Source organism: Panthera uncia (assembly GCF_023721935.1).
Source record: "Panthera uncia isolate 11264 chromosome E2 unlocalized genomic scaffold, Puncia_PCG_1.0 HiC_scaffold_20, whole genome shotgun sequence".
Lineage (NCBI taxonomy): Eukaryota > Metazoa > Chordata > Mammalia > Carnivora > Felidae > Panthera > Panthera uncia.
In genome coordinates, this window is record NW_026057589.1 from 7978786 (window position 1) to 8004052 (window position 25267).

Consider the following 25267-nt stretch of genomic DNA (forward strand, 5'->3'; position numbering starts at 1 on the left):
AAGTCTACAAAAGAAGCAGTTAGAGTTCACAGATTTTTCTCTTATGTAGTATAGTGAAGTGATTATCACTGTCTTACCCTGGGAGAATATTGGAGATTTGCTCTTCAGCAGGAATGAAATAGACATTCTAGGTTCTAGAATACCTGAAGGCAGAGATTGAAGATCTGTACAGAAAATGGAGGGTGGATGGAGGGAGAGGCATAGTGAAAATCTGCATACTGAATATGGAGACTTCTGACCCCCCCTTTTTTTTTAAATGTTTTTATTTATTTTTGAGACAGAGACAGAGGATGAGCAGGGGAGGGGCAGAGAGAGAGGGAGACACAGAATCGGAAACAGGCTCCAGGCTCCGAGCCATCAGCCCAGAGCCTGACGCGGGGCTCGAACTCACGGACCGCGAGATCGTGACCTGGCTGAAGTCGGACGCTTAACCGACTGCGCCACCCAGGCGCCCCCCACTTTTTTGTTTTGAACAAATATTTTATAGTACTACTTCATTAACCTGAAATGGAAATGCAAAGATTATATAATCAACTTGTACATACAAATGTAAGAATATCAATATAATACTGTAATATTACAGGGAAGTAAATTTAGAACTAAATTATAACAAAATAGTTACATTTCAAAATGAAAAGGCTTGACATTGACATTGAAAAGGCTTGACAGTGAAGCAGTTAGATATTTGTAGCTGCAGTATCACTGCAAGTGTTGCAGGTACAAAGGCAGGCATATTGATTAGCACCCTAAATTCCATGAATGAGTGGCATTACTGGCAATGACATGATTTTCTGAAATGATGAACTCTTGCTAAAGTTTTCTTCAATTTATATGGTGGTCATATTCATTACAAATTCATGTGTTAAAACTGCAGTTTTTTTGGCACTTATTTATACTAAGGAGTTGGGTTCTGAGTTCATAAGTTTCTCTGTATACATAAATATGTGGGACATTCTGAAGTTCCACGTAACATAGGCTAGTTCTGCACTTTGAAGAACTAGTTATCCCATGCATTGATAGGAATTTCAGTCTTTGGCTCTTTGTCATAAAATGCCTGTAGTATACCTCACTCATTGTGTTGCCATGCTCATTCATTTATGTATTGACTGTGACTGTTTTTGTGCAACGATGGTAGAGTAGTTAGAACATGTGTGGTACTCTTACCACTTCACACTTTGCTCAGGGCACTGTAAACCACAATGTTGAAGTTAAAACTCAGTAGTGTTTCAAGTCCTCTGAGTATTGCTATACTGGAACTTGTACAGTCCATACTCATCATTTCAAAATAAGGAAAGGAAAATGGATAAATGTCATCCTTTAAAGACATCCTTTAATATTAGACTGTATTATTTTGTTATCAAAATAGATAGCAAAGCATTGTGTTTATTGTTCAGTAATTTTTTGGCTGGGCTAAAAGGATATACATCTTATATAGCCTCATTATTTCCATCTAGCTGTCTCATTGTTACTTTGAATACTCCATGACTAACATTGAAAACCTTGCCTTATCTCCCTCCAAACCTGTTCTGAATCAGTGACTTCTTCATTTATTTGCTAGTGATACCACCATTCTCCTAGATACTGAAGCTCAGAACTTCTAACCTCTTTTTTTTCCTTTCTCATTATTATGTGTGTAGTCAGTTAAAGAAAATTTCTTTAGGGAAATATTTATTGCATTCATCCCTCTTCATTTCTATTTTCTGTTTATGTTCTCACTTCCACCCTAATTTAAACTTCCAATACATGTGATGTTAGTACCTAGTGCTTCAGCCTCTTAACTGATTTCCATGATTCTGTCCTCTCTCTCCTTCATAGAGCCTTCATTGATTTTTATCATATGCTTCCGCACATCCTTTTTATTATAAGTAAATTTCTGCCTTTTAGAGTCTTCACTAATTTCTTAAAGTTTAGTACATGCCACTTTGTTCTTTATTTTATTTTTTAAATTTTACTTCTTAAAAATTCTTTTTGTTTCAAGTTTTTATTTAAATTCTAGTTAGTTGGGGTGCCTGGGTGGCTCAGTGGTTGAGTGTCTGACTTTGGCTCACATCATGATCTCACAGTTCGTGAGTTTGAGCCCCACATTGGGCTCGTTGTTGTCAGCACAGAGCCCACTTGGGATCCTCTGTTCCTCCCCCCCACCTCTGCCCCTCCCCTGGCCATGCTCTCTCTCTCAAAAATAAATATTAAATAAGTTTTAGTTAATATATAGCGTATGTTCTTTATTTTAGTGTCACCTATATAATATTGGCTGAAGCAGTGGCATTCAATATGGATATTTTTATAATAGATCCTCAGTTAAAAAAGGAAAGGGTAGAGGAATGAACAAAACAAAGTGTCTGCCTTCTTGGAACTTATGGTACTGAGGGAAATAGGTAATAAATACATAATACACTTTTCATAGTGATCCATACTATGAAAAATAATAAAACAGGATAAGGGGACAGAGATGTGGTATTTTAGGTAGGGTGGTCTTCTCTTAGGAGGTAACCTTTGAGTATAGAACTGAAGGAGTGAGGTAATATGAAGATCAGAGGGAAGAATGTTCCAGAGGGATAAAATATCAAGTGTGAAATCCATGAGGTTAGGAATGAGTTTGGGTGGTTCAAGCATTAAGGCCAGGATGGTCAGAGCAAATCATTGAAGGGAAGAGAGTTAAAGAAGGTAAGGCAACAAGTTGGCCAGGGATCAAATCACATAGGCCTTGTAAATCATCATAGGACATTTTAATTTAGTTGAGTGTTGAAAGGAAGCCATTAGAGAATTCTGAGCAGGGCTTGAAATTATCTAGTTAAAGTTTGCTCTGGCTTCTGCACAGCGAGTAGGCTGTAAAGGAGCCAGAGTGAAAACAAGGGGAACAGTTACAAGGCTATTGCAATGGTCCAAGCTTTAATTGCTTCTTTATAAATGTTACAATATTGGAAACCATCCTAGGTAAATTATACTACCCAATAATAGGCAGAAATCTTCATGTCCTTTCCTAAGTAGAGGATAATTACTGAATTATGATGTTGCTGGGTTACAAACTCCACTGTAATCTAGGGATGGGCAAGCAGGGGGAGTAAAGTGTTCATCTGAAAGACTACATAGTAGAAAAAAACTCTTTCTACACATTTGAACTCTGACTATATTACATACCTAGAATCATGGATGCAGAATAATAGCTAATATTTGTTTATCACTGCCTATATGACATGACTAGGCACTTTATATTTGATATCATCTATCAGGATAATTTATAAGTCATAGTACAGAAATAGAAGATAATTTTTTTAAAGGGTATTATGAAATCTTAGGCTTGGAAGCTACATGGTCTAGAACATTGTCTAGCCATCCTACCCAGTACTGCTGTAGCGAAAACATCACTGACACTGTAACTCGTGACCACAACTTGTTCTGACAGTACTAGGGACTGAGTGCCAGAAACTCCAGTACTGCCTTGAAGTGCTGGACACCTCCTCCACTCTGCATACTGAAAAATGGACTTCATGCAACCTATATTATCATGTCGCTCCCTTGTTGGTTCAATGGATTAAAGCAGCCATGGAACACATCTTTCTCCCAATTGTGGCTAAAAGTAGCAGTGGAGATTACTGAGAGAAATCTCTCTGAAGCTTTTAAGACCACCAACTATAAGGAAGCGACTAACTCAAAGCAGAGGAATCAGACTAAATCTGCAACAAAGACGAGACATAGCTTAAGAACTGTAACCTGACAAAAGAAATCGCATACCTCTTTTTGGAGGTAAATACATTTCTACTTGAGTCTTCAGAAGTCTGTCATACAGAATGTTCAGTATATGCTCAACAGTACACACACACACACACACACACACACACACACACACACACGAAAGTGTGACCCACAGTGAAAAGAAAACAATCAGTAGAAGCAGACCTAGAGATGAGATGGCTTAGATCTTCTACCTCTTCATCTATGTTGGAGTTACCAGAAAGAGTCTTTCATTTAACCATAATAAAATACTAAATCAGTTAGTAGAAGTAGGCTAGGTATGTGAAGAGATGGAGGGATTTCTGTGGAAGCATGAAAAAAATTTTTAATCAAAAGGATAATAATGACAAAGATACAAGAAGAGAAAACTAGCGATCAGGATTTCTAATGAATCTAAACACAAAAATTCTCAACAAAAAAACTAACCAAATCCGACAGCACATTAAAATGTTTATATAGCATTGCCAAGTGGAATTTATCCCAGAAATGTAAAAGGGGATTGAACATAGGACAATCAGTTGATGTAATACACCACATTAATAGATGGGATAAAAAACACATGATCATCTCAGCTGACATGGAAAAGGCCATTTGACAAAATTTAACAGCCTTTCATTAAATTGTTTTTGTAATTTATTCATTTTTGAGAGAGAGCAAATGTGAGTGGGGGCAGGGGCAGACAGAGAGAGAGCGCGCACAAGAGACACAGAATCCAAAGCAGGCTCCAGGCTCTGAGCTGTCAGTGCAGAGCCCAGTACGGGGCTCAAACACACGAACTGTGAGATCATGACCTGAGCCGAAGTCAGATGCTTAACTGAGCTGCCCAGGTGCCCCAACAGCCTTTCATTAAAAACAAAAACAAAAGCCACCAAAAAAACCCTAACACTCAACACACTAGGAAAAGGGGAAAATTCCTTACCATGAAAGGTCATTTATGAAAAGCCCACAGCTAACATCATGTTTAATGGTAAAAGACTGAAAGCTAGGGGCACTTGGATGGCTCAGTTGGTTAAGCATCCAACTTGATTTCGGCTCAGGTCATTATCTCATGGTTTGTGAGTTTGAGCCCTGTTTTGGGCTCTGTGCTGACAGTGTGGATTTGGATTCTGCTTTGGATTCTCTGTCTCCCTCTTTCTGTCCTCCTCTACTACTCACTCTCTACCTCTCTCTCAAATAAATAAATAAACATTAAAAAAAAAAAAAAGACTGAGTTAAGATTAGGAACAAGATAAGGAGGCTCACTTTCACCACTCCTGTTAAGCATTTGTGCTAAAAGTCCTACCCAGAACTATACAATAAAAAGAAATAAAAGGCATTTGAATTGCAAATGAAGAGGTAAAATAGTCTCTATTCATAGATGGCATATTCCTGTACATAGAAAATATCACATCATCCACAATAAAGCTACTAGAGCTAATAAAAGAATTCAACGTTTCAGGGTAGAAGATCAAAATACAGGTACCATTTGTGGTTCTGTGTACCAGTGATGAACAACTTGAAGAGGAAATTTAAAAGTAATTCTATTTATAGTAGCATCTGAAGGAATTAAATACTTAGGAATATGTTGAACCAAGGAGGTGTCAAGACTTATATGCTGAAAACTATAAAATATTGCTGAGAGAAATAAAAATAGATGGAAACAAGTAAAATAAAAATCAAATGTAAGTACACATAATAAATGGATATCCATGTTCATAGATAGGAAGACTTAACATTAAGCCATCAGTACCCCCCCCCCAAAGCAATCTAGAGAGTGAGTGCTCCTACCAAAATTCCAACAGCCTTTTTTGTTGAATGGAAAAGCATATTTTCAGATTCATGTGGGATTGCAAGAGGCCTCAAATAAGCAAGACAACACTGAAAAAGAAGAATAAATTTGGAAGGCTTACTCTTCCTAACTTGTAACTTACTACAAAGGTGCAGTGTTTAAAACACTGTGGTATTGGCATATAAACAGAGTGATGAAATAGAATAGAAAGCCCAGAAATAAGCCCTCACACATGGTCAATTCATTTTCTACAGAATGCCAAGACTATTCACTGGGGGAAAGGACAGTCTTTTCAACCAATGGTGCTGGGAAAATTGGCGCTGGGAAAATTGGATATCTACCCACAAAATAATATAGTTGGACCCTTACCTTACATCATAGACAAAAATACACTCAAAACGGATCAAGGTCCTAAATGTAAGACTTTACTAAAACTAAAAACTCTTAGAAGAAAACATTCAGGGAAGTCTTGACATTGGATTTGGCAGTGCTTTCTCAAGTATGACAACAAAAACACAGGCAACAAGACAAACTAGATAAATTGGACTCCCATGAAAGTTAAAAACTTGTGCATCAAAGGACACCACCAAGAAAGTGAAAAAAACAAAACAAAACCCAACACCCTACAGAATGAAAGATATTTGTAAAAATCCTATATCTGCAAGGGATTAATGATTCAGAATATATAAAGAAATTCAATTCAAAACCAGATATACATATATACCCAAATGTAACCCCAAAGAATGAATTTTTTTGTTGTTAAAGCAGTCACTTAACTTGTTTAGAGTCAGTCTGTAAAACCTGTCTCTCTGGTTGGTGGGAGCTCATAGTCTCATTTCAGTTATATTAGCCTTAGACTCCTTGGGATCTGACCTGTTCATGGATGGTTTCCAGGTCAGCCAAAGGACTGGACAAAGTTTATTTGTATAACTTGGAGCTCCCCTTCTCTGGCTGTCTCCTTTCTGGGAGTTCCCTTTTACTCTGAGGGAACTCAGAGTTCCTCAGAGGCTGAAGTTGTCCCAAACTCTGTCCTTGGTTCTTGAGGCCCTTCAAGACTAGATTTTGTATAGGAAATTCAACCACTTTGTAAGGCATGGTCTGTGGCCTTCCCTCAGGTTGAAAGCCTTAAAAACAGGAAACACTGTTTTGTTACAATTCTAGCATGTGTCACTTTGCTTCCAGTATATGCTTATATTTGCTCTCCATACTTTGAAGTAGTTCTTTATGTTTGTTCCTGTTTGTCATTGTTACCTGCATAATGGTGGGTCATTTGGGTGCTAGTCAGCATCAGAGTGGACAGGGGAATCTCCCTAAGTGCTATATGTGTACTTCTTCAGGCTCTATTTCTTTTATTTTCCTCCTTTTTTGGTGGTTGCTATTTTTACCTCCAGCACCTCCTGGTCCTACTCCTATATACACATCTTAACCTCAAAAATAGTGAAGGACACCAGAGAAAGTCAAGTAGCCCAGCCTGTTAAGTCAGTTGAAATTTTAAGTTGATAACATATATAATAGGCTTTTTGAGATTTTTTTACTAAAACAAACTTTCTGATTTTAATAGCCTGTTAGAGGACCTTCCTGTACACCCAAGTCTTTTTAAAGTTTACTTGTTTATTTTGAGAGAGAGAGAAAGGAAGAGAGAGATTGATTGAGAACTCAGTGGAGGAGCGGGGGGGGGGGGAGAGAACCCCAAGCAGGCTCCACGCTGTCAGCATGGAGCCCGACATGGGGCTTGAACCCACAAAATGCAAGATCATGACCCGAGCTAAAATCAAGAGTTGGACACTTAATTAGCCGAGCCACCCAGGTGCCCCCTGTACAGCCACGTCTTTTAAGTCTGGGCTGGATGGTTAATGTTGCCTAAAGTACAGAGTCAGTCTGTCCTTCCTTTCTTCCTTATTTCCTTTCTCTCTTTGCAGAGCACGAGTTGGGGAGAGGGCCAGAGGGATAGAGAGATAACCTTCTTTTTTTTTTAACATTTATTTTTGAGAGAGAGAGAGAGAGAGAGAGAGAGAGAGTAAACTGGGGGAGGGGCAGAGAAAGAGGGAGACAGAGGATCTGAAGCAGCCTCTGCGCTGACACCAGACAGCCTGGTATGGGGCTCGAACTCACGAACCATGAGTTGAAGTTGGACACTTAACTGACAGCCACCCAGGCTGAGAGAGTGAGAATCTTAAGCAGGCTCCATACTCAGCCTGGAGCCCGAAACGAGGCTTGATCTCAGAACTCTGGGTCCATGACCTGAGCCGAAATCAAGAGTTGGATGCCCAACCAACTGAGCCACCCAGGCACCTTTTTTTTTTTTTTTTTTTTTTAATTTATTGTTAAGTAATCTCTACACCCAACGTGGGGCTCAGACTCAATCCCAAGATCAAGAGTTGCAACTCTTCCAACAGAGCCATGTAGGCACCCTTTCCTTGTGGTTTGTCACATTACTCTATAAGAAAGCTTTGCAAAACTTTTATTCCGGATATATATACAAAAAACAAAAAAACCAAAACCCCCTCATTCCTTTGTAACATGCCAGCATTTTACAACTCATAATCTTCTGAAATTTGGAAGATTGTTCACTTATTACATTTTTATTGTTACCTTCTTGAAATAACATTTTGTGTATCAATAATATATGTTACAGATATAATAAACTTCCTGTTGTAAACTTTTTATAAATATAATGGATAATGAGTTGTATTTTTGTTTGTTCTTTCTAATTAGCTCCTGGGCTATAATGAAAAGCCGATAAATCTACAGATGTTTATTGGAACAGCAGATGATCGATATTTACGACCTCATGCATTTTACCAGGTGCATCGAATCACTGGGAAGACTGTTGCTACTGCAAGTCAAGAGATAATAATTGCCAGCACAAAGGTTCTGGAAATTCCCCTTCTTCCTGAAAACAATATGTCAGCCAGGTATCTGGAAACATACCCCAAAATGGGCAGTTCTTTTTTTTCCCCTAAAACAACTTTCAGAGAAAAACATACTTCTTTTTATAGTACAGAAATGAATTATTCATGGTTCTAAATTAACAGAATAACATTATGTAAATAATTGTAAGACATTAGCTAAAGTTGGTAGCAGATTTCCAGAAAGGAAATGCACTTCAGCAGAAGTTTATGAACCATGTGGTACCAGCCAAGCATTTTGTTAAATGTTAAAGATAAAAATATATGGACTTTTTGCAAGTAGCTCACAGTCTAATAGGGTAGACAAAAGAACAGTTGCAGTACAATTATTATGATTGTCAAATTTCCTTAAGGAAACTTTTACTGTCTCCAGGCTTACTTGTTTGACTCCTTTCCAAACAAAATGAGGTGGCTAGCTTCTGAATGAGAATGCTTTAGAGTTTTGTTCAGGTTAGGATTATATGTCACACAAGGAATGCAGTGGCTTAAACAGTCAACGTTTAGTTTGTTATTCCATAAAAGAAATGTACAAATAGGCATTTTTAGGGCTAACACAGGAACTCCATAAGTCATTGGGGCCCCAAACTCTGTTTTTCTTCTTTGCTGGTCTTTTTTTTTTTTTTTTTCCAATTAAAAAAAATACTTTTTTTGAGAGAAAGCAAGTGGGGGACGGGCAGAGAGAGAGAGGGTCTGGACAGAGGATCTGAAGCAGGCTCTGTGCTGACAGCATAGAGCTTGAGGCGGGACTGGAATTCATGAACCATGAGATCATGGCCTGAGCTGAAGTCAGACGCTTAACTGACTGAGCCACCCAGGTGCCCCTCTTTGTGTGTGTGTGCGCGTGCGTGTACATTTTGAGAGATCAAAAGTGTGTGCACATGTGGGCAGGGGAGGGGCAGATAGAGGAGAGAGAGAATCCCCAGCAGTCTCTGCATTGTTGGCACAGAGCGTGATGTGAGGCTCGATCTCATGAACCTTGAGATCATGACCTGAGCCAAAATCAAGAGTTGGATACTTCAGCCGAATGAGCCACTCGTGTGCCCCCTCTGCTATTCTTTTTTTTTTTTTTTTATGTTTATTTTTCAGAGACAGAGACAGAGACAGAGACAGAGAGTGGAGGGGTGGGGGCAGAGAGAGAAGGAGACACAGAATATAAAGGAGGCTCCAGGCTCTGAGCTGTCAGCACAGAGCCCAACGCAGGGCTCAAACTCATAGACCGCGAGATCATGACCTGAGCTGAAGTCAGGCACTCAACTGACTGAGCCACCCAGGTGCCCCCCGCCCCCTTGCTATTCTTAACGTGTGATTTCTGTCCTCAAGATTGTCTCATGTTACAAAATGGCTGCTGGAACTCTAACCATCACAACCATAGTCCCAGAAGGAATAAGGAAAAAGGGCTAAAGAAAACTTCCATCTGAGTTAGCCTCTTTATTTTATTGTGTTGTATTTGTTTATATATATTTTAAAAGTAATAAGCTCTCTGCCCATTGTAGGGCTTGAACTCACAACCTTAAGATCAAGAGTCACATGCTCTACCAACTGAACCAGTCAGGTGCCGCAAGTTAGTCTGTCTAATCTGTCTTTATCAAGAGGCTTGTTACAGAAACCTATCTAGCATATTTTATTGTTCATCCTTGTAAATAAGGAAGGTCTGGGATTGTTTTGTTTTTACTTGAGCACATTGCTACCTCTAATGATACAGGGATCTATTACTAAGAAAGAAGGGGGAAATAGATATTTATTTAGTAGGCAACTGTTAATCCCATCACAACTAGGTATTTGAAACTTACAGTGAGGTTTATTACAGAAATTGTTTCAAACTACCTTTCTTAAAATGGCAGTAACATCTGTCCCAGGCTATTGCAAGAACAGTTATATAAAATTAGATTTTGGTCTCTAGATCTCTTCCTTTAAATTTATACTTAAATAACTTTTTTAGGTAAACTGAATATTGTGATATAATTATATTATTATAAAATAAGAATTGCCTTAAGAACTTACCTTGTTACCTACTTATTACTGGGAAAGACAAGTTAATATTGAGATTAAAAACCTTATTTTTACCTGCTTTGTTCAAATGGGCAGTACAGGAGAACCCAACCCAATAAGTCATCACACAGGGGCTACTACAGAGTTCTTTTAAGGCAAAGCAGATAGCTAGCTGATGGTCTCTACTCTTTTTTTTTTTTTTTTTTTAAGATTATTTATTTATTTTTGAGAGAGAGCCCAGGGGAGGGGCAGAGAGAGAAGGAGAGAGAGAATCCCAAGCAGGCCCCGCAAACTGTCAGCCCAGTGCGGGGCTCGAACTCAGGAGCCACGAGATCATGACCTGAGCTAAAGTCAAGAGTTGGATGCTTAACTGAGCCGTGATGATCTCTACTCTTTTTTTTTTTTTTTCTTTTAATGTTTATTTTTGAGAAAGGGGGAGGGGGGATGAATGGGGGAGGGGCAGAGACAGAGACAGAGAAGGAGACACAGAATCTGAAGCAGGCTCCAGCCTCTGAGCTGTCAGCATTGCAGGGCTTGATCTCACGAACTATGAGATCATGACCTGAGCTCAAGTCGGTCGCTCAACCAACTGAGCCACCCAGGCGCCCCAGTGGTCTCTACTCTTAAAATTTCTGTGTTCTCTGATATAGAAAGAACTTTGGAATCTCAACCAATGCTTGTTTCCCACTTGAGCAAAGCTCTTTCTTGAAGAGAACAGTGATCTGCCTCCAGGCATCCATTTGACCCATTTTCTTTTTTTTCTTTTCTTTCTTTCTTTCTCTTTCTTTCTTTCTTTCTTTCTTTCAGTTTATTTATTTGGAGTGAGGCAGGGAGAGAGAGAGAGAGAGAGAGGGAGAGAGGGAACACACATAAATGAGGGAGGAGCAGGGAGGGAGAGCAAGAATCCTAAGTAGGCTCTGCACTGTCAACATGGAGCCCAGTACGGGGCTCAAACTCACGAACCATGAGATCATGACCTGAGCCAAAGTTTGACGCTTAATGGCCCCTTGACCCATTTTCAAATAAGTGAGGTAGCCAACCACTGAATGAGAAATGCATGCATGTAGGTTTCTTTTACTCTAAGATCTTACTTTTTCATCTAGAATCAAAAGCATAGGAATATACTGGGGCGCCTGGGTGGCTCAGTCACTTAAGCGTCCGACTTTGGCTCAGGTCATGATCTCATGGTTCGTGGGTTCAAGCCCTGAGTCAGGATCTGTGCTGACAGCTCAGAGAGCCTGGAGCCTACTTCAGATTCTTTGTCTCCCTTTCTCTCTGCCCCTTCCTTCTCATGCTCTGTCTCTCTCAAATATAAATAAACATTAAAAAAAAGCATATGAATATACAGGTAGCTGCAGAGGGGAATTTAAAACTCAGTTTTGAATCCTCTTTTTCTAAGAATTCATAAAATTGATCCCTAGGAGATGGTTTATAGGCCATGTTTCCATTCATTCTTCTGGGTGTTCAAAGCACTAGACTTGAATCAAGTTAAATTTAAATAGAAAATCACCAGAAGCTTCTTATACTTCTTAACTTTGTTTGAAGGATAGAATAAGAAATATCCATATGAATAACTCTTTGTAATCTGAAAAACCACTATTAAAGATATTATCTCTTGGTCATTACACACACACACACACACACACACACACACACACACACACACACACACACAGAATCTTTTCAAGTTAAAGGGAAAAGGCTGATGACATGGTAGATTTTGCTTTACCAGACAAGGAGAGACCTGTAAACTTTATCACATTTCCTTTTTGCCTTGGCTTCTGGGAAGTTCGGTCAAGTTCAGGTATAGTAATTTGTATACCCCTAGATTTGGAACATATTTATTTCCTGTTGCTTCTATTTAATTTTTTTTTCTGTTTTTCCTTGACCTTATTTGTATTTATGTTGTAAAATGCCTCATCCTTTTAAAAGTGATGTATAAATCAGTGAATTAAATTAAAAAGAGTACATGAGTTTGTAAGATTTTCAAGAAATTGGGAAAGCTTCACATATCAAATAAGGTGAAAAAATAAAAATAGTAGGATCTGAACATATCTACCTTCTCCTTTTCTCATCTATTAGCACATGAAATAGGTTGTAGTCAGAATTCATGTCCCTTGCCCAACCAGTTCTGGCATATACTGCCTACCTGGATAAATCCAGAAAGGACAAAGCTGCAGAAATATCATTGTTTCTAGTTAACAAACACAACTACTGTTCTCATTCCACCCAGCTTAGAGACACACACACCTGAAGTTTTTCTGGCCATTCAGTATGGATTCCAGTTTTTACTGCCTTATCCTACTCATAACTCCTCCCTGTTTTTAAAACTGGATGAAAACGGATGTGGCATTATTATACTCTGATCTAAAATATACTCGTACTTAAAAAAATAAATAAAATATAGTTGTATCTGTAAATAGAATTAATAGTGATTTATTCCTACATGTGTAGTTTTCTTGTTGGTCTGGGCTTATCTTTTCTTGAAATTCATAGGCAGAGCTTTAAGATCGTCATTTCTGATACTCTTCTTCTAACTCTTCTCTTAGAAACTTAGCTCTCTGCTAAAATACCTTCCCTCTCAGCACCTGGCTGGCTCCTCAGTAGAGCACATGACTCTTGATTTTGAGGCCATGAATTTGAGCCCCGTGTCCGGGGTAGAGTTTACTTAAATAAAATAAAATACCTTTCCTCAAAACTCAATAAAATGGATGATCTCTGGCATTTCCCCCTAAAGGCTCATTGGCATGTTAGCATGAATAATCACTACTTGATACAATTTGATCAGTACTGCTTTGAGCTAAAGTGCAATTGTTCAATATTAATTAAGTATAATTCATTATCCATAAATGACAAATACTTTCAAGAGTGTTTTCCTTTTTTGGAAATTTCTTCTCCTGTGTCTTTCTGAAGGTGAAAATATTCACCCTTTGGGATTCTTTCTTGTGCTTTACTGGTTCTTAACTTGATAACCTAGTTTTCTAACACATATTGTCCTTTACAGCAACTTCTGTGGCCTCTGGACAGTTGAGCACTAGAGTTGGGACTATTGGTAGATAAGGCAAAGAGATGGATGACAAGTAATACCACAAGAGAGAGTAAACTTTAGGATGTTGATTGCTAGTTTTCCATCTGCTTTATTCTTTCAATATGTGAATAACAAACACATGTTGTAGGTACTGTTTCCTACCCTGATTGTGTGTTAAGCAGCCATACAAGTAATGCATTTTGAAGATAATGAAAAGTTAGACCCTAAATGCTGAAACTTTAATCTTCTATGTGTATTCTTTAAAACTAAAAGAATCTTAGCCTGATGGATTGTTTTTACTAATAAACCTATCACTAGAAAAGTCTAAATATGCTATTAATGACTGATTTAGAGTCCTACAGGTTAATCTTTTCTGGCTTAGTTACTTACATAGAATTAAGGTCTTTTTACTTTGTATTACTTATCTAGTTCTGTAAAAGCACTCCAAAATTTAGTGGCTCAAAGTAATAACTGTTCATTATTTTCATGATTCTTAGGGTTGGCTGGACTCAGCTGGTCTAATTCATGTGGTGTCAGCTGAGATCACTCATGCACCTAAATTCAGCTGGGAGCTCAGCTGGATTTGGAACATACAAGCTGTCTGGGGTGGCTGGAGTAGTTGAGGATTGGCTTGGCCTTTCTCTCCAGCTTCCTGGATGGACTTCATGGTGGCTCAGGGCTCCAAGAGAGCAAAAGAGGCTTAATGTTGGGCTCATAACTTACACTGCATCACTTGGTTACATTCTGTTTGTCAAATCATAAGGCCAGCTTTCACCTCTTAATGGGAAAAGTGGCATGCAGGTGCAAGAATGGGGAATAATTGACAGCCATCTTTTTAGACAATCTACCATACTTACCATTATTACACTTTTGTCATTCAAAACATTTTTAATCTCAGAATTGAAATAGCAATCGTACATCTTTCTTTTTGGACCTTATTTTAGGTAGTGATAGTTCTTCCCTGCCACGTTTAGCTAAGTTGTTGGGAACCATTAAATACCAGTAAGCAAATAAAATGTGTATATTTTTCTCCCTAGTATTGACTGTGCAGGTATTTTGAAACTCCGCAATTCAGATATAGAACTTCGAAAAGGAGAAACTGATATTGGCAGAAAGAATACTAGAGTACGACTTGTATTCCGTGTGCACATCCCACAGCCCAATGGAAAAGTCCTTTCTCTTCAGACAGCTTCCATACCTGTTGAGTGCTGTAAGTGAGCTTGTGATGATGTTTTCAAATTTTGTTTATAATAGGCAATTTCCTATTTTGCTTTTAATGTAATATTTGGATTATAAGTATAAACTGAGGCACAGAGTCTGGATAGCTGATGAGATTTTCTTGTATGGAAATAAGCTATGTGTTTAGGTGGGAGGAATACAGATCTTGGAGTTAGAAAATGGGTTCTCATTATAATTTGACCATAGGTTGTGTGGGACTATAAACACATTCTCTTGACCACAGGTTTTTGTTTTTGTTTTTGTTTTTTTGATGTTTATTTTTGAGAGGGGGGTGGAGGGCCAGAGGGAGTGGGGGACAGAGGATCCAAAGTGGGCTCTGTGCTGACAGCAGAGAGCGTGATGTGGGTCCGGGTATGAGCCCTGAGATCATGACCTCAGGGCTAAAGTTAAGTTGGATACTTAACCAACTGAGCCACCTCGGGGCCCCGTTGACCACAGTTTTTTTTAACCTATAAATGAGGAAGGTGGGCTTGATGACACCTGAGGACAAAATGAAGCTATGATTAAGTATCCCTTGGTCACCTTTGTTTCATTAAAACATGAGCCACCTTGTTGGAAGATGCCTATCTCTGCAAGCTGACACCTCAGCTAAATAAAGACTTAAAGGATTTTTTTTTTAAACCATTAACCTGTTTACAACATCAGATTGAGAAAGTGAATGCTTTTTCCCCCTGATTTACAAAGGCAAGAAATGAGAACAGGCCCTAGAACATGTACCTACTTACACCCTGGAGAACTGTGGGCCTCTGGTAGGTTAGCTGGTAGTACTGTAGTATTGAAACTGCTGTTTAGATGTTTAGGGCATAGACTTATAAGTGTTCCAATTCATGTCTTAATTTTGTGTTGGAGGAAACTGAGGCACAAGTGTCTGAAGTACTCCTGCAAGCTTATTTGCTTGTTAGTGACAGAACTGTCCTTAGAACACAGGTTTTCTTAGTACTCTTTCAATTATACCATGTTATTTCTGTTAAACACGTGCATTCTTTATTTGGGATCAAACCTACTGTAGTACCTTTCTGTGCCTCCTTTTGCTATTTATGAAATTGAACTATTACTTTATTATTTCACAGTTAACTGAGAAATCACTGAGTAAATACATAGTAATAGAATTCATTGTAGAAATAGTTTTGTATTTTTAACAGACAATACAGGTACTTACTAAAATTCAAAAAGAATATAGAGTGAAAAGCAAATTTCCAGGTCAACTATTTCCCCTTATTAGAAGCAGCTATTGGGGGGCGCCTGGGTGGCTCATTCAGTTAAGCATCCTACTTTGGCTCAGGTCATGATCTCACAGTTTGTGGGTTTGAGCCCTGTGTCCGGCTCTGTGCTGACTGCTCAGGGCCTGGAGCCTGCTTTGGATTCTGTGTCTCCCTCTCTGCCCGTCCTGTGCTCACGTGCGTGCTCTCTCTGTCTCTCTCTCAAAAATAAATGTTGAAAAAAAATTTATAAGCAGCTATCATTGCCAGCGTTTTTATTACCCTGCCAGACTTTTCTATGCCCATATAAGCATATATGCCTCTATTTTTTAGCAAAGTTCATTTAGATAATTTTTCAATTGTTTTGTTTATTTTTGAGAGTGGGGATGGGCAGAGAGAGAAGGGGACAGAGGATCTGAAATGGGCTCTACGCTGACAGCAGAGAACCCGATGTAGGGCTCAAACTCACAAACCATGAGATCATGACCTGAGCAGAAGTGGAAAGCTTAACAGACTGAGTCACCCAGGTGCCCCAGAGTTAATTTAAGTAATTTAAGTTCATAGAGTAGTTTGAGTTTTTGAGATGAAGTTATTCTAAAATGATTTTCTATTTTTTCTTTTAGTTTATTAGATTAATATGTGATTGTTGAGAATATAGAAACACAGAATGGAAAAAGAAGAAATGCAGAATGGAACAAGGAATTTAGCAAAATCTTTTGTAATCACTACCCTGTGGTGTAGTCACTATTAACCTTTCTTTGGATTTTCTTTCTTTTTTCTTTTATTGTTTATATGTATACACACACACACACACACACACACACACACACACATATATGAAGTATCTTCATATATATGAAGGGGAGTGGCAAAGAGAGAGGGAGACACAGAATCCAAAGCAGGCTCTAGGCTCTGAGCTGTCAGCACAGAGCCTAATGCGGGTCTTGAACCCACAGACTGAGATCGTGACCTGAGCTGAAGTTGGACACCTAACCGACTGAGCCACCCAGGCTCCCCTGGTGAACACAGTTTTGCTGTTACTTTGAATGTACCCATGATGGCTAGTTTCCACCACAAATATCTAAAACATGAATTAATGTATTTCCTAGGCCAGCCAGTGCTTGTCTTCATGCCCCTTCTCTGTGAGTCATTTGGAACATAAGTAGGGACATAAGTATTTTCTGAGATCTAGGTTGGTGCTTGATACTTTCCAAGTGATAGTTGGTCCTGAATCCCAGACCCATGTCCTATGAAAGGGTCTATTTTAGCTTTCTCTTTTTTTCATTTTTGTTTATTTTGAGAGAGAGTGAGAGAGCGCAGATGCGTGTGTGCAAGAGGGGTTGGGCAGAGAGAGAAGGAGAGAGGGAATCCCAAGCAGATTTCACGTTGTCATCGCAGAGCCCGATGCTGGGCTTGAACTCACGAACCATGAGATCATGACCTGAGTTGAAACCAAGAGTTGGACACTTACCTGACGGAGCCACCCAGGTGCCCCTAGCATTCTCTTTGAATAGAGCATTGATCCCAATTTAAATACATTTTGTGGCTTGGTTTTAATTAGTTGGGAGAAACAAGAGCCACAGTGAACTGAGAGTGTGTGCTTCCTAAAGGCATTCAAGTTTAAATTTCTTTAAAATGTTGTTCTACTCAAACAAAACAGCTGACCCTCAGAGCTACCAGTTTTCCACCCAGGAAGTAGAAAAGTAGACCTATTTTCCAACTGTGAAGAAGAGAGCATAATCCACACTTTTATTTTTATCTTTTATCTTTTATCTTTTATCTAGGCATTTGCAAGAAACCCCTAGAGGACCTAAGCCCTCAAAAGAATTGTAATGTGTAGCTTAAAGCTCAAGCAGTTAAAAAAAAGAAATAAAGAAATAAAGAAAGAGAATCCAGAAATAGGATCTCCACAAAATATAACAACTTGGAATCAGGCAATATCAGAGAAAGGTGGCACCAAGGGTACTGTTTATAAAAGTTGATAATTTAAAGAATGGCTCTGAGGCATTAAAAATTATGTTCACATACCCTAGAAGGAAAAGTGCAGTGCACTGTAGAAACGTGTACTTCCGTTTTTAAAAATTTAGTGTGTACTTCATGTATGCTTCAGTTATTTAGTTATTTGGAAAATTGTCCAGAATGGCATCTTGTTGTCTTGGTGATGATCTAGATATTTTCTTTCTTTTTTATTTAAGAGGATTAAAAAAACATGATTTTTATTTTTGAGAGAGAAAGAGCACATGCACTCACATGTGGGAGGGGTTGGGGCAGAGAGAGAGGGAGAGAGCTCGATCCCACAACCGACCGTGAGATCATGACCTGAGCTGACATCAAAAATTGGATGCTTAACCGACTGAGCCACTCAGGCACTCCTGACCTGGATATTTTCTTGATGAAAGAGCTAATTTGTGTTTATCCTTCAGAAACTTGTCTTTTAATTGTATGCAGTATAATTACATATGTTTGGATTAATTTGCTTTTTATAGTTATATTAAATTCATCAATTTTAACAGTTGTAGGGAAGAAATACATTGAAGACTTAAGCTAAAAAGAGGAAAGTGGGTGAAATTAATGTTTTGGAGTCAATATGAAGTTGCAAGCATTGATTAATTTTTCGTCATTGGTTTCTTTACAGTTGTAAGAAAATTATGTAGAAATCACAAATCTAATAAGTCTTATTTTCTAAATAATGTGGTTATTTTAGTGGATTTTGTTACCGTTGTCTTGAATTTTCAAAGCCCAGAGTTTGCTTCTATTTTCATTGTATAGCTTGAATTTGTCATTTACATATGAAAGATTGTAAACTAATATTTTGTTTCTTCTCAACTCCTAAAAAAAAAACAAACAGCTCAGCGGTCTGCTCAAGAACTTCCTCATATTGAGAAGTATAGTATCAACAGTTGTTCTGTAAATGGAGGTCATGAAATGATTGTGACTGGATCTAATTTTCTTCCAGAATCCAAAATCATTTTTCTTGAGAAAGGACAAGGTAATAACATAAGATTTGAGTTGATTGGCTTCAAAATAAGGGGCAAAATGAGTAAAATGAATTATTCCCATGTTTCATGGACAAAAACAAAATAGTTTTTCTAAAGCTACAAACATCATTTACACAGATTTTTTGATAAGCCGTATATTTCTTAAATTTTCCATATAAATGTTAAATTCTCATTAAGGGTATCTCAAAAGTAGAAGAATCCCCAGTATTTCTACTCATATATGTATGTATGTGTGTATATATATATATATATATATATATATATACATACACACTCAAGAGAATTGATGATGTGTTGCACAGAAAACTTACAGCGACATTATTCATAATAGCCAAAAACTGGAAACAACCCAAACAATCATCAATTGTTACGTGGCTAAACAAAATGGGGATGTCCATACAATGACAATGAATAAAGTACTGATTCATAACACAACATGAATGAACCTTGAAAACATGCTAAGTGAAAGGATTCAGCACACAACATCCAAAATCAGCAATCCATAGAGACAAAGTGGATTAGTGGTTGCCAGGGTTGGAGGGAGGGATCAGTGGAGAGTGACTGCTGATGGGCACAGGGTTTCTGGAATTAGATAATGATGGTGGTTGTACAGTTCTGTGAATATACTGAAAACTTCTTGATTATATAATTTAAAAGGGTGAATTTTATGTATTTTATATATAAATATATAAATTATATCTTCATTTTTGTAAGTGTAGAAGAATCCTATGTCTTTCAGGGTGTTTAAAACCTTTCTGAGCGTATTTAATACATTTTTTCATCTATTATTCCTTCTCATTTTTTAAACATTTTTAAAATTGTGAAATACCTTTTTATGAGAATAATATAAGAGATACCCACACACCTGACGCCCAGTTGAAGAAGTGAGACATTTATCTCTGAAAGGCCTTTTGATGTCCCTTCCCAAATGGATCCCACTCCTAAGTCAATCCATGCTTTTCTTTATAGTTTTATGCGTTTTCTCTGGTTTTGGGCTATGTATATAACATTTCATGTATTCTTCTGAAAATTGCTTTTTTTTGGAAGTCAACATTAATGTTTTAAGATCGATCCACGTAACAGAAGATCATTCACTTTTACTACTATATAGCTTCACTGTATGAACGTGCTACAATTTATTATCTGCTCTCCTACTGGACTTTTGGGCTGTGTCTAGTTTTTGGCATTACCAAACAATAGCTAATAGTGTGGCCATGAACATTTTGGTTCTTATCACCTGGTAGACATAGGTAAGAATGTCATAATTTTTAAATTTTGTTAATCTGGTAGATGTAAAATGTATCTTGAACTTTGGATTTGAATTTTCCTCATCTTATTGAGGTGATTATTAGTCATTCATGTTTCCTTTTTTGTGTAATGTCTTTATGTTTTTGTCCACTTTTTCCCATTGAATCAGTTTTCATTTTCTTACTACCTTATAGTATTCTTTATGTATTCTGGATGTCAAAGCAAGTTGGGAAAGTGCCTCATTTTTTCCCACTTACCAAGTGTGTGCCCTGTAATTTCACCTTCCTTTGAACATGTGGCTGAGCTCATCTCTGAACCTTCTGGGCTGGGGGCTTTGTGGTACTATTAATTTCTGATATAATTCTTTTCAGAGGTATCGGACCATTTAAGTAGGTATGGGCCATTTCATAGGTATGGGACCATTTCTTCTTGAGTTAATTTTCATGATTTTTATTTTTCCAGGTAAATAGAAAAACACACTCTGTGTTTCTCCTTTACTCTCATAGTGTTACCACACTCAAAACACTTCTGACACCAGATGTGTGCGTTTCCCATATATCAGCTGATTCTTTGATATGAGCTGGGTTGGGTGTTCTGAATGAGGTCAGTTCTGACACTAACTGGAGTTAGTGCAGACCCCACAAGTTAAGGGCTCAGTCCCTTAAGACTGCCCGCCACTTGAAATGACAATCAAAAGTAGTAGATGCCCAGGTACCCACTTCTGTCTGGCTTGGCTGCAAATCAGAGGCTCCCATGACTCACTTCTTGGTTTTGATCATTTGGTAGAGCGGCTCACAGAACTGAGGGAAACACTTAGGTACCATTACCAGTTTGTTACATAATAGAGGATATCAGAGGGTACAGATGAACATCCAGATGAAAGAGATACATGGAATAAGGTATGTGGGAAGGGGGTATGAAGCGTCTGTGTCCTCTATAGACATTGCCCCTGTCCCAGCCACCTCCATGTGTTCAGCAACCCAAAAGCTCCTTGAACTCTACTGCATTTGGAATTTTCATGGAGGCTTCACACAGGTTTGATTGACTGTTCCATTTCCAGCCCTCTTCCTTCTCTGGAGAATAGGGGTAGAACTGAAAGTCTTTCTAGTGACCAGCCTCCATCCAGGAGCCTACTAAGAATCACCTCCTTAGAACAAAAGATAGTCTTATCACAGGAAATTCCAAGGGATTTAGGACTTCTGTGTGTCATAACTGGGGTCAAAGACCAAGTATAAAAACAAAAGGTACTCCTAGTGTTCTTCTTACCACTTGGAAATTACAAGAATTTTAGGAGCTTTATACCAGGAGCCAGAGGCAGAGATCAATATATATTTTCCCTATTATTTCACACTAGGATTTTATTTATTTCACCCAAGTTCTCAAATTTGTTGACATTTATTTGCTTATAATACTCTGTTTCTGCATTTGAATTATGTCCCCTCCCTTTTTATAGAGGGAGCAAGCGCACATGCGGGCAGGAGAGAGGGGGAGAGGCAGAGAGGGAGAGAGAGAGAAACAGTCCCAAGCAGTCTCCTTGCTGTCAGCGTGGAACCTGACCTGGGGCTTGATCACGACCCTAGGATCATGACCTGAGCTGAAATCAACTGTTGGGTGCTCAATTGACTGAACCACCAGGCACCCCTGGAATTCTATCCCTTTTAAAAAATTTATTCCTGCTATTATTTATTTGTGCCATCTCTGGTTTTTTAGTCAGTGTTTCCATAGTACTTTGGCTTTATTGGTCCTTTAAGTTGTGTATTTGTTTTCTGTTTCCAAGTGTCTGTATTTTTTTTCTTTTCACTTCTTTTCTTTTTTCTTTTCTTTTCTTTTCTTTTCTTTTCTTTTTTTTTAATGTATTTATTTTTGGGAGAGAGAGCATGAGCTGGGGGAGGGGCAGAGAGAGGGAGACCCAGAATCTGAAGCAGGCTCCAGGCTCCAAGTTGTCAGCACAGAGTCCCACGTGGGGCTCAAACTCACAAACTATGAGATCATGACTTGAGCTGAAGTTGGACGCTTAACCGACTGAGCCACCCAGGTGCCCCAATATGTTTCTTTTTCTTTTTTTTTGGTTTGTTTGTTTTTATTTATTTTTGAGACAGAGAGAAACAGAGCAGGGGAGGGGCAGAGAAAGAGGGAGACACAGAATCAGAAGCAGGCTCCAGGCTCTGAGCTGTCAGCACAGAGCCTGACGCACGGCTCGAACTCACGGACTGTGAGACCATGACCTGAGCTGAAGTCGGACACCCAACTGCCTGAGCCACCCAGGCGCCCCTGTTTCTTTTTCTTAAATGGTAATCTCATTTGTTTTTTATCCTTTTGAAACTTACAGATTTAAGGCTAGACATTGCTTTCATTGCCTATCTCTTATGATTTTATTACCTCTTTTTTCACCGAATACATTTTCTTGGAGTTTAGGTAAGTTTAAATCTTTTCATACTAAACCATTTCCTTTCCCTTGACTCTGTCAACCTCATAACCTGTTGTTTTATTTTGTTTTCATTTATCATCCAGCCTCTCAAGTAATCTGTCAACTACCATCTGCCATTTCCTTACCTGCTATGTACTCTTTTGACTTCCAGTATATTGAAATCATAACCTAAAAATTTGACACTCAGCTACCCACCCTCCTCCTTGACATTCTTTTCTTTCTTGACCTTTGTGTGATTGTACTCACCTGGTTTTTGGCGCATTTTTAAATGTCTCCACTGTTTTGTTTTGGTTTTTTTAATCAGTTTTTCTGGCCCTTAAAAATAGATGTTTCCCAAGGTTCTGTGGTTCAGCTTTCTTTTCATTATATTCCCTCATTCTAGGAAATTTCACCAGCTGGTCAAATCTTTGTCTATAACTACATTATTTCTTTCAAACTTCTGACATGTGTTTTATTCTTTTGTTTTTGTTTTTTGTTTGTTTTAAATAGGCTCCATGCTCAATGTGGGGCTTGAACTTACAAACCTGAGATTAAGAGTCGCATGCTCTACCAACTGAGCCAGCTGGAAGCCCCGTAACACGCACTTTAAAGTACCCACTAAGGGACGCCTGGGTGGCTCAATTGGTTAAGCGTCTGACATCAGCTCAGGTCATAATCTCATGAGATTTACATCGGGTTCTCTGCTGTCAGTGCAGAGCCTGCTTCATATCCTCTGTCCCCCTCTCTCTACACTTACCCTCCCTCTCAAATAAACAAACATTAAAAAAAATTCATTTGTGCCTGAATATAATAAATATGTATGTATATAATGCAGTTTCATTATAGAATTCATTTAACTAGAGCTTTACCTTTAAGAACTTTTGTCTTAATACAATTACTGGTTTCAGATGAAATTGCATTTTGTGACTATGTAACTCCCATTCTGAAAGCACCTTCAGTAATCTCTTCATATTTTAAGGCCCTTCATGTGGCATTTAGGTCACAATCTGTTGCCTTTCTTTTCAGCCTCATTTCTTATTTTTCCCTACCTCATACTTTTTACTCCATCAACACAGCTGCTTATGGTTTCCTCTGTCGTGTAGTTTCTTGCCATCTTGGCTTTGCTTGTGCTCTTAGGCCTAGACCAACCTTCCACCCATATCACTTGAGTTCTACCTTCTTTTTCAGCCTCAGTTCAAGAACTCAGGAGGCCTTCCTTGTCTCTTATCCTTATGCCAAGAGTAGGGTAAGGACCCTGAACTCTGTCTTCTTGGCGTATCTAGAGTACACCTTTATTAGTCATTGAAACCACCACGATTTATTATGATGAACTGTTTTTATTTGCCTTTCATAGACTGAAGGTAAGAGTATCTTATCTTCACTATCTCAGTAACCCAAAGTGCCTGGCATGTCAGGACCCAACAAATGATTGTTGAACTAAGCTATATTTCTTTGTAGACATAGCATTTGTCTCTAGTGTCTGTTATACACAGGGTTAGCTATTATCTATTTATTGGACTGAAAAATGAGAGTCACAATTTAGAAGGCATTGGATTGAGTCTTTTCTGATGTTTTCACAGACCAGATGAAGAAGTCCTGCAAGCTGTGAAGATACTTATATGGGTTTAGTCAATGGGCAGATGCTCATGACTTAAAAAGAATGCTTTAGAGTACTGAACATCAGACTGGAGTAAGAGCTATAGTAGCAGTTGGGGTTCTCCCCAGGTGACAATTCACTTGGGATGAAGAGACAGAAAATGTGCTGGCCAGATCTTTAGGTGACACAAATCTGGAAAGTCTAGCAAATATATTCAAAGACTGTCAGTATTTAAGAGTCCGATGCTCTACCGACTGAGCTAGCCGGGCGCCTAAAGACTGCCAGTATTTAAAAAGATCCTGGCAAACCAAGTCTTGTAGGGAGAAGTTAACCTAAGAAGGGTTGGGGGAAAAACCAGGTAAGTGCAGCGTGGGAGTTTGAACTTAGCAGTAGGAAGTGTAGTAGACTGAGGGAATCTTGCTGACCACACACTAAGTATAAGGCAGCATGGTGCAGCTACCCCAAAACTTTTTTTTTAATGTTTTTATATTTGAGAGAGAGCAAGTGGGGAGGGGCATAGAGAGAGGGGGACAGAGGATCTAAAGTGGGCTCTGTGCTGGCAGCAGAGAGCCCGATGCAAGGCTCGAACTCACGAACTGCGAGATCATGACCTGAACTGAAGTCCATGCTCCACTGACTGAGCCACCCAGGCACACCTACCCCAGAAAACTTTTATTAACAGACTCAGCATCTTCACATAAAGTGGAAATAAGAGCCTTAGTCACTCTGTACCATGCTGTGTCATTTCCCACCTGGGCTATTCAGTTCTGGGCTTGATGCATTTGGAGAGAGATGTTCACACTGGAGGGGTGTTCATAGAAGAGTGGGCAGGAAGGCTAAATATTGTGTAAGATGTAAATGCAGAACTGGGGGTGTTAATCAGTAGAAGGAGACACATGTAAACATAGCTGGGCTTTTTTTTTTTTTTTTTTTTTTTTTTGAGAGAGAGAGTGCGTGTGAGTGGGGGGCAGGGAGAGAAGGGAACAGAGGATCGTAAGCAGGCTCTGTGTTGACAACAGCAAGCCTGATGTGGGGCTCGAACTCATGAACCCTGAGATCATGACCTGAGCCAAAGTTGGATGCTCAATTGACTGAGCCACCCGGGGCCCCCAAACATAGCTGTTTTTAAACATCTTAAATACTGTCTCAGAA

At 38.7% G+C, this 25267-nt stretch overlaps 1 protein-coding gene across 1 annotated transcript in view; it reads left to right on the plus strand.

The window, feature by feature from the left end:
- NFATC3 (nuclear factor of activated T cells 3) overlaps positions 1–25267 on the plus strand; it is a 128627-nt gene that overhangs the window by 67312 nt on the left and 36048 nt on the right. The window contains exons 4-6 of the mRNA XM_049622976.1: positions 8216–8415; positions 14464–14636; positions 18713–18853. Of these exons, the coding sequence (XP_049478933.1) occupies positions 8216–8415; positions 14464–14636; positions 18713–18853 (514 nt within the window). The remainder of the gene's footprint in view (positions 1–8215; positions 8416–14463; positions 14637–18712; positions 18854–25267) is intronic.